This window comes from Micropterus salmoides, unplaced genomic scaffold (assembly GCF_014851395.1).
Source record: "Micropterus salmoides isolate LMB-PRFRI ecotype aquatic unplaced genomic scaffold, ASM1485139v1 Ms_hic_scaffold_16, whole genome shotgun sequence".
NCBI classification, from domain to species: Eukaryota; Metazoa; Chordata; class Actinopteri; order Centrarchiformes; family Centrarchidae; genus Micropterus; species Micropterus salmoides.
In genome coordinates, this window is record NW_024040707.1 from 14,419,529 (window position 1) to 14,429,777 (window position 10,249).

Sequence of the window (10,249 nt, forward strand, 5' to 3'; positions counted from 1 at the left end):
TAATCTTTCCAGCATCCAAACTTAGCTTGTACCCACCAATTTGTTAACTGGTGGGTTAAAATTTAATACTTTGGGTACTTGCTTAATGAATACATATCCATTTCTAAGTTGCAATTTTCCCCAATGCAGCTCATTTGTCCAAGCCACCTTGAAACATTTAATTTACAAAAACCTGACCTGAATTGAATCCACAATGTTCTGAGAGATGTTAACCTTAAAAACTGTAAATACATGTACCCTTGAAAACACTACCCCAGATAAAATTTGAATATAAATTGCATTTATCTGAAGTTGTTAGACCTCCTCCAGTCATGGGTCACACTCTTCCTCAGGCACCTTGACCCTTTTGTTCAGTTCCAGCATCCAGTCGTCTGGAAGGTGAGGAATAACCCATTTACCCAAAAGATAGCACAACCGGCTCTGTAAGCATCGATGCACTCCGGAGAGATGTGATCTGTACTATTTTGGTGCCTGTGGACTACACGAAAATAGCTCTAGTCTCCAAGTATTGTGCGCCAAATGAGATATCCATTTATAATTCCTTGGTCACTCCAACACCTGTTAATACACATTGTCCATTTTTAAATTAGATTTCTGTCCACCATGTTGAAAAAAAACCCAACTTATTTTTTGGGTCTTTCACACCTAATCTACAGTACAATTTCAAGTTTGTGTCCAAATTGCTTTACTTCCACCTTAGCCAACAACCCACCCACTAAGATGATTTCCATAAAATGATTGAGTTTGCGTTTTTTTAGACATGTGCAACAAGCCTGCTTACAAGCAGAAAAATTAACCACAAGCCAATTACAATTCTTAAACATTTATTGTGAATAACCAGTTTATTCGTTCTCCTCGCTCCTGAGCCTGGCGTTGGGGTTGGTGATCTTGATGGCCAGCTGAGCTGCCCTCTCCACAATCAGCTTCCTGTTCTTGGAGGAGACGTTGTGGGCGATCTCAGCACAGTGAGTCCTACAGGAGGCAGAGGGAAGGGCATTAGTTACCTATGAGATGTTGGCACTGAAATGTCAGAGGGACAATTTGGGCTACAATTGTGTAGAGGTTTCTATTAGTGTTGGAATAATAAATAAAGCCACACTTCTAATACAATAAAATCCTTTTAAACAAAAAATTATTTAACAATCATGAAGTCAAAAATTAGAAAGTGTTACTGCAGATTTGGTCTCACAAAGTCCCCCAATTTCTTATATAATTTCCTGCTGCTTAGGCAGGCAATTCTAAATCTCAGGATCACTCCTGGTTTGCCGTAACATCTCAAAAATACTTTACTGCAGTTACTACATTAAACAATGTCCAGTGTTTCTAAACATGCTAGTAAAGTGAGGTCATGACAGTTTCATTAACACCACACTTGCATAAGACTAAAAGCTGGAGCACCCAACCTACAATGCTGTCAAACACTAAAGATGATGAATTACAGAGTAGCCACTAAACTAAAAACTGACAAAAATGTTGGAGTGCTTACACAGTGTTTGACTTGTGTCTCTAAAGTAACATAACATAAAAATACATCAATATTACATCACATGTTCTCTGAACTATTGATACAAGGACCACTTTAAAGAAAAAGAAACTGGTCTCAAAATCAATGTCACCATATCAGGAGTCAACTGGACTCGGCAGTCCAGCTGAGTGAGCTGAATTTTCAGCTCAACTCTTGCTTCTCTTTAACTTGGCCTGATTAGATTTTGCTTGTTGTGCTGCACCCAAACAGTAAAAACATACCCCCTTTGACCAAACTGGCATTTCCATGGATTTGTGTGTTCAATAATAGTTACAGGCTGCTCAAATTAATACTAGCTCCAAAAGAGTGGATGGGTAGAGCCAAACATTTCCCCTGAAATACACACCAACAGACTGTTGCAAAATTCTTTCAGCATTCATTAAATTCTGCAAACTTCAGATCAATTCAACCCCCTCTCTGCAGATGGCTGGACACTGGCGATTTGCTAATTTGTAAGTCTAAAGTCTGACATTAAGGATGATCCATGACAAAAAGCAAAATCTCTGCCTCTCTGAAATTAAACAGGTTGATGTGACTGCAGCGTAAACATAGGTTATGCTTTGAGCTGTGCTTGCTTACTTCAGTTATCTTAAGCTTAAAAACAAAGTTGTAGTAGCTGCCCCACCTCAGCTCCATTTTTACTTTCTGGTTCAATATAAACTGATAAGATGAAAAGCAGTATTACTGCTAAGCTTCTATCCCTTCAGACACTTATTAATGAGGTTAATCAAAACCAGAACCGTGGTTTTCTACAGTCTGCACAAAACAAGAAGGGCCATCACAGAGACAAATATCCAGGATTGTCAGCACCAGTATAACAAACTATGTTGGACATCCTGATTTTATCAACAATATTTGTCACATTAAGTTCTGCCAGCATCCACAACAGTGACTATTATTGTATTCCGATCAAGTTCTGGACTATTACAAACTCAATGTCAGTTTGTAACCTTCTGAACGAAGATGGCTGTTTGACAGCTGTCAGATCACAGCCTGCAGATACCGTTAGTCTTTATTAAAAACCAAAATTTATGTAAGTCACATAGTGACAATATACACCAGTTCAAGTCTCGCTGAACTTCTGTCGCCACCTCAATTATACTGGAAGTGAATAGAATTTCTTTCAAGATGCTCAAGGAACTGAAAATATGTATTTCAAGACCCAAGGATATAATCTCTGAACAGAAACAATATCGTAGTTAGTTAAACATTGGTTAACCTATCAGTTCAAAGGTTATAAAATGTGAAATGTGTAATTGTTTATAAAAGCTTTTGTTAAACAATTGCATTTCTAATGCTCTCCACTGCGATTATACTTAAGTGGCAATCTCTCAGCATGTATGTCAAAATCTCTGAAAATAGAACAAACCATGTGCAAGCCTGACACCAATAACTTTGGTATGTGGGGAAAAGTAATCTACATTATTTGACAGTTTGTGCACACACAACTTACTTGTTACTCATCATCAGGACCTCGAGCTCCTTGATATTGTGCACCAGGAACTTCTTAAAGCCAGTTGGCAGCATGTACTTAGTCTTCTTGTTGCTACCATAACCGATGTTGGGCATCAGCATCTGACCCTTGAACCGCCTGCGGACCCTGTTGTCAATACCTCTGGGCTTACGCCAGTTTTTCTGATGGAGATATGAAAAAGACAGTCAGAGATCCATTGCTTGCAATTCCAACCATGTAAGTCGAAGCAGGAGATGTCTAATATGTCATACAGGCTCTTAATCTTACCGCAATCTTCACATATCGGTCAGACTGATGGCGAATGAACTTCTTGGTTCGCTTTTTGACAATCTTGGGCTTTGTGAGGGGCCTGAGGGCTGCCATGGTGACTGAAAACAGAGAATAAAGTTACAATTAAGCATGAGTAAGCTTCAGAGTTGCAGCGTTACACCACAGCGTTGTGCATAACGTTACTACTAGCAATTAATTTGTTTCAATTACTAACAGTAACGTTAAGTGAGCAAACTTTATGAAGAAATGGCAGAAACTTAAACGTTAGGTAAGTGTTCTCTCACTGCAACTTGTAATATAAACACCAGACAAAACGACCATTAACAGCAATGTACTTATAATTTCTTGTCTGTAGAGTGAGCCACAAGGTAAACGTGTTGACCAATGTCAGCTAGCTAGTTAGCTTCTACGGTGCAGTCAATGTTTAGCTAGCTCACCATGCTACTCTCCATATTACATTATAGTTTCATAGTATAGCATGAGCCCAATTTAAAAATAAAAAAAAATCACGTATGTATAATGTTGGTAACTGCTATTTGTTATTTCACAATGCTTATCTGTAAGCTGCGCTGTACAGCGGGCCTTTACTGAATACTACAACCCCATTTCACGGCGTTAGTAACCGGTCAGCCCCTGTAAGAACAGCATCTCACTCCAGAATGACACATAAGAGTATGTATAAAATGATAAAACGGTAAATTTTATCTAACATGTGTAGAGTGGATGTCTATGATTGATAAACCACGTCAGGATGGTCAAATAACACCCTAAATCGCGGGGATTAACATAGATTGTGGCGACTCACCCGCCGATGTGAATCCAAAAGGGACTTCGGCGACGGAGGAAAGAAAGAAAAGGACTTCCGCGAGTGTTGCAAAGGCTTATGGGTAGTGTATTTTATCAGCGCATAGTGCTTGAAGGCGCCTGTGGTTCACTGGAATTTAGAATTTCTTCTCAAAGCGTATTATTTAGTGAAACAGCATATCGTGTTTGTTATTCTTCACTGAGTGTGAATTTTAGCATGTTTTAGCTGCCCGCCCACCGTTCGCGTTTGTTTACTGCCCATAAACTTCGCTCATGAAATTTATATTTCTGCGCACTTCCTGAACAGTTGAGTTTATTTGGGGGGGAGGGGCTTTCGTTACTTCCCTAAACTGAGCGAGCGCGCTTTACTATTAAATAGACAGATCTATGCTCCCAAGCTGAACCAAAAACACCCAAAAAAGTGAAGTGTTGTTCCTGTTTTACTGTCAGAAGAGGAGGCGTTAGACATGCTGGAAACGGGGGTGGGGTGTGATAAAAGGTAAATGATCTGGGTTTTGTCACATGATGATTGGTGTAATACATGATTATAGCACGCACGAAGTCTTGGACTGTTCTTATTTTGTTGTTCAGTTGTTTCCCAGCGCTTTGAGATGGAATCTCAGCCGATATTGAGGTGAGCGTCGCAAAATAATGTTGTGTTTTTTCTCCAAACTAAATATAGCGCGCATTGTTTTCTCTCGCTAACTTTCGTTTTCCGTTACTTGCAGTGACCAGAACCGGACGTATGGAATGGGCAATCCCGGTTATATACCAGCAGCACAGGGGGCACCTGGTAAGGTGTAATTCAAGCTTTTGCCCTGAACGTTAAGCTAGTTTTGCGACGGCGTGCGTGTAAAGCTATAATAGTGTAATACATGCTTCACTTGGACATCACAGTCCAACACATCAGAGTGACGTAATTTTCGACGTCCAGGTTACTTTAGCCGCACCTTTAGGAAATGTGAGCTAGCCTAACGTCTCTAACACTCCATTTACACCTGTTATTAAAATATCTAAAGGGGAAAATAGGTAAACTGCATAAACGTATTATTTACTATAACACTGGCTAGACAAATAATTTGTTGCCTCTTGTTAAATGTTTTTTGAATAGCCTAAAAATGTTGTGTCTGTTTGTGTAAGCCAGTCTGTGACTAGATATATTATTTGCCTGGTTAACAGCAGATCAGCTGCACACACCATTGCAAGCACAGTTATTTCTTACTGTATATAATTCATTTCCCACCCACCTATGATATGAACACGATGCAAGCCAGATTACCTCCAGATGTGTTCAGGCAGATCATGACCTTGATTCAACAGGCGTTTTACCTTATCTGGTTAACATATGATATACAATATAGATTGCAGTTTAATACCAGGTGTAAATTTATTGTATAAGCTAAACTCGTTGGTGTAATGCATGGAAACTTAAGATTAATAACAATTAAAAGTTTACATCAAAGCACATGACTGAACTGGTTCTTCTGGTTTGTTTTAGCAATATTTGCCCCACCCGCTGCTGGGTCCCAGGGCCCCACCGCTCCTCCAGCCAGCATGTTTGACAGCATGCCTGGCTATGAAGGAACAATGGCAGGAGGAGGAGGTACTGTTGCACATACTCCTTATTTGTCTTGTTTGCCACGCTGCCAGCCTCTGTGCCAAAACATCTCTCACAGTACTCTCATATCCACTCCTTGGACACTTAATGTCTAAAACAATCCAGTACAACAGCTCTTACACATATACTACCCTGTTAAATCTTATACATTTTTAACAGAGAGGTTGAGTAAATGGTCTCTCTAGTACACTCTCTTCCACAGGGTCTCCTCCTTTTTATTTGTCAATACAAATGACTGTCAGACTTATTAACGGTATGTAAGGTATGTTTGCGGATGACCTAGTCAGTCAGCCTTTTGCACAATGAGGAACAGAGTCATGGCCCAGGCAGCGGTCTCCAAAGAGACTGACAAATACTTGTTAACCATCCTGGATGGGAAATTTACCTTTGATGCCAACACTGATTGTATTTATAGAAAGGCCAAGCTAAGACTGTTTTTCTCAAGGAAGCTCAGAAGTTTTAATGTGTAAAGTTAAAAGTGTTGTACTTCTTTTATCAGTCAGCTGCTTTGATCTGTTGGTTTGTTAATCTCAGTGTGAAAAACAGGAACTTGCTGGGGGGGAAACACTGATTTTGTGCCGTAAAGTCACGCCTTTGCCATTTGCATTAAGTCAGAGCCACATAAAAATCTCAGGTCATCTGACTGGACTCCCAGCATCCTTTATATAGTGAGTTTATATAGTTTAATTTGCTTCCATCAAGGCGGCAGTTTAATCTCCCTACAGGTGACACAAACAGATACATAAGGTATTTTATTCCATCAGCTACTGATTAGCGGCGGATGTGATATGATGCCCCTCTTTTTATTTTTTATTTTTACTTTTTCTGTCACTGATGGTTTTGGTGCGAAGTGACAATGACTACAGTGACGTTGGTGCTAGCCTGTGTACTTGGACAGTGTACTTGGCTTTACTCTATTCTACCTTCACGGAGCTTATAATGGTCAGTTTCTCAAACTTTCTGAGAGGTGTTAATTCAACTGTGTGTTTATTACTGTGGTGGTTGTTAGTGATGATGTTTTACTGGGCTGCATTATCTTAAAATTTATTTCTAATCATTTTAAAATGGGTTGGGCAAAACATTAGAAACACCTCTCATAATATATAATGCAGTCCACTTCAACACCACTGCAAAGGGCAAGCTCAAAAATGAACGTGTAGTTAAATTAATACCTCTCTGACACTTAACTTTATTACCTGTGTAAAGGTAGAATTTATGTTTTGTATGTGTACTTAATAAAGGGGCCACTGAGTGTAAACTGGATGTTTAACAACAAGAAAAAATTATATAGATAATAAAGCAATGAAACAGTACAAAACAACTTTCAGTATCTGCTGCAGGTGGATTTCTTCCTCCTCCGATGCCTGCTTACCCAGCTCCTAAGCCTGAACCTGGACCTGAACAACCACATTGGAAGTAAGACCTCAAACTTTTTCCTTTCTTTCAAGATGGCTGCTAAGGGTGTTGCAAAACATTTTCCATTATGTGTTTTAAGATTAAAGCAATCTAACCACTATTATTAGTGTTTTATATGCACTATGATAACTATCACTTCCTCTTAAAAGATTTGACTGTGTGACAGTGTGACATATTGTATCTCATTCCCACATTGCTGCCAGTATCCCATCTATAAGTGAAAATACTGCTCGAGAGGCGTTTGTCCAGTTTGCCTCCAGCAAGTGCTGCTACAGTTCAGCACCAGCAAAGGATGGTGTGATCACCGGCATGGAGGCATTCAATACGTACAGGGTAAGAGGTCTATTCATGTGTGTGTGTGCGTGTGTGTGTGTGTGTGTTTGGGAAAACCTGCTAGAAAGGCATGGGAATCAATAGACGTAATAGCTTGTGTAATCGTTTTGGGAGTTCAGTGCATAAATTACCAAAGTAAGTGACTGTAGATCACTTAATTTAACTGGACAGAGCAAGAAAATTACTCTATTTTGTTTTCTCCACCTCTGCTTAGTACCGCCTGGAAACCTTTACTGAAACAAGATCTACAGAGTGGAGTCACGAGCCATACACTGGTACAGCACTATTACCTTGTGCATCAGTTGCAGTTTTAATTCTCTGTCAGCTGTTTACTGCTAGCTGATAATCGAATTATGTTGTTTTATTTGGATTAGGACAGCCAGTGGATGCCTTTTCCCAACCACCTCCAGGGCCTTGGGATATTCCTGCTAAATCTCCAAATTTTTTTCTGGATGGCAAACAGATTATCAAGGTTCCCTACACATCATCTGTGAAGGTAAATTATACGACACATTTAGACGCACATTTACGCTTTTAGAGATTTTTTCTGACGAGACTTCCCACACAGACCTGCCACGTTTGTGTGGGAATGGGACGAAGACCTTGCAAAGAGTGTGCCGGTGCTGGTAATGTAAGTATTTTCTACAGACCTCATCGAAATGATTATTTTAAGACCTTTAGTGATTTCGTCTGATCATGTGATTTCTTTTTTCGTCAGAAAATGTGTTGGGTCTGCAATGGATCTGGTTACCGCCATGGAAATGATAGATGCACCCACTGCAATGGCAGAGGGAGGGAAAAGTAAGTCTTACCCATTGCATCACATAGATTTATAATGAAGTAAAATTGATGTTAAGTGCAGTGCAGTTTGTGCTTGAGCTAAAAGATGCTAATCGTTATTAAACATTACTATGTCATCAGTTGCCGCCACTGTCACGGGCAGGGGTCGACGCAATGTGAAACATGTCGTGGAAAGCAACAGCTTCTGGTCTACATCAACCTCACCGTGAAATGGTGCTTCTTCCTCAAAATTATTTATCTGTCAACACTGTCTGACTAAAGCAATGCACAATCTTTATTAATCTGAAGGTCATCAATATTAATGGTTACTTTATACTGTTAATTAGTGTGTAACAGTGTTTTTTGTGTATATGCTTTCAGGACCAACAACTCTGATTGCTACGTTGTGGAACAGTCAAGTGGACTGCAGTCGGACAACCTGAGCAGTGTTTCTGGAAATGAGCTTTTCAGGGACTCTCAGTACATGGTAAAATAATTTTTCTCACTTTCTCAGGGGGGCACAAGAAATACATCAGGGAGGATTCTGTTTTTTTAATACAAAGAACATGCAGATAGCTTAGATTTTGGGGAGAACAGTTTTGCCTGACAGTTGTTCTACATCACACGTCAACACTGGGTGTGTTTCAGACATGTTCTGATGTCTTTGATGGTCTACATAGCTCACATAACACTTGCATTACACTTATTCTTTACGAGGTTAACTTTCACGCTTTTATATATGCTTGTAACTACAGTTAATTCTGCCCTGCCAAAATGTCAGTGACCACACACAAGCACTGTGGCTGAACGCATCCTGTGTGACACTGATGGAGGACTGAAGCTGCTGCTGCTGCTGTCATGCTGCTTTCAGCATGCAGCATGTGTACTATGTAGACACAATGCTAAGTTTAATTCTGACCCTATGTTCAGAGGTCGTAATTGTTTGTGAAGAAATCTGTCTTTTCACCTCTCACCCAACACAACTTTTGTTATCCTGCTTGACCTGTCAACCAATAAATTAATGCCATTTAAACAGAGTGCACTTAATCACATTTCTTTGATTACTCTGTGCAGGTCTACCCAGTAATGGGCTTCCCAGACCCTACAGTGGTGCAGGCTGCACAGCGCCTTGTCAGTGAACACACGGCCAAGTACTCACAGACGTCACGCATTCTACAACAGGTAACCTAGTTTATTTATAGCCTACTATTTTTGATGTAAAATACTGGTAATAATATGTTGTCGATGGCAATGCACTATATAATACTTATATTGCCTAATTTTGTGTTTGTGCTTATGCTTTCTTTGTCTGCAGCGACAAACCATAGAGTTGATCCCCGTCACCAGGGTGAGCTACTCGTGGAAAGGGAAATCACACATTTACTTTGTTTACGGGAATGAGTACAAAGTTAATGCCGATAACTATCCTGCTACCTGTTGCTGTACTGTAATGTAATTGCTGTGGTTGTGTATGATGTTTTTTTCCCCTGAGGAGTTCCCTGATGTGTGGGCAGTGATGATCTTGTCTTGTTGTTGATGTTCAATAGAGTTAAACCTTGCATTTAACCTATGAACTCCCAACATTTCAGTGAAACTGATTAATCCTCTTGTATAAGCAATCTTCAAGGCTACAAAGAAAGTTTACCTTACCTAACTACTACAAGATAACTAATGATTAAAAAGTTTTTATTGTTGAGTGCCATTTTTATGCATGCACCACAGAAAATAATTGCTTACTGACACAATAGAAAGGATTATCATACTATATACACTGAATCCTCAATCTTTTTGCTCTTTATATGGCAACTGATTTTTTTTTATCATAAGTAATAAAGACTTATTTTATACAGAATATTTTTTTGCAGCAGTTCTTTTTTTGTGGTAGTAATATATATGGCCTAATCTGTTTGCTCTGTGAATGTAAATGTTAATCTCTTGTTAAATTTATATGATCTTGTAAGACAAAAATGTGTAATACCTGCATTAAAAACTGCAATAATTCAGCTTTTTGAGTAAATGGAATTTCTCA

General features: G+C 39.4%; 2 protein-coding genes across 2 annotated transcripts; one reads left to right on the top strand and one right to left on the bottom strand.

Moving 5' to 3' along the window:
- Positions 1 to 807: 807 nt before the first annotated feature.
- rpl32 (ribosomal protein L32) lies at positions 808 to 4,225 on the bottom strand. The gene is made up of 4 exons (XM_038722352.1): positions 4,075 to 4,225; positions 3,267 to 3,367; positions 2,979 to 3,160; positions 808 to 972 (listed from the first exon to the last, which is right to left on the bottom strand). Exons 2-4 carry the CDS (start codon positions 3,360 to 3,362, stop codon positions 843 to 845), a joined length of 408 nt encoding a protein of 135 aa, XP_038578280.1. The 5' UTR covers positions 3,363 to 3,367; positions 4,075 to 4,225; the 3' UTR covers positions 808 to 842.
- A 158-nt stretch (positions 4,226 to 4,383) lies between these two features.
- Positions 4,384 to 10,223, top strand: ssuh2rs1 (ssu-2 homolog, related sequence 1). Its single transcript, XM_038722351.1, has 14 exons — positions 4,384 to 4,572; positions 4,665 to 4,707; positions 4,802 to 4,866; positions 5,572 to 5,676; positions 7,032 to 7,107; positions 7,311 to 7,440; positions 7,655 to 7,715; positions 7,815 to 7,936; positions 8,009 to 8,071; positions 8,159 to 8,241; positions 8,362 to 8,454; positions 8,602 to 8,707; positions 9,295 to 9,402; positions 9,536 to 10,223. The coding sequence occupies exons 2-14, from the start codon at positions 4,685 to 4,687 to the stop codon at positions 9,674 to 9,676; spliced, it is 1,176 nt and encodes a 391-aa protein (XP_038578279.1). The 5' UTR covers positions 4,384 to 4,572; positions 4,665 to 4,684; the 3' UTR covers positions 9,677 to 10,223.
- The last annotated feature ends 26 nt before the right edge of the window (positions 10,224 to 10,249 follow it).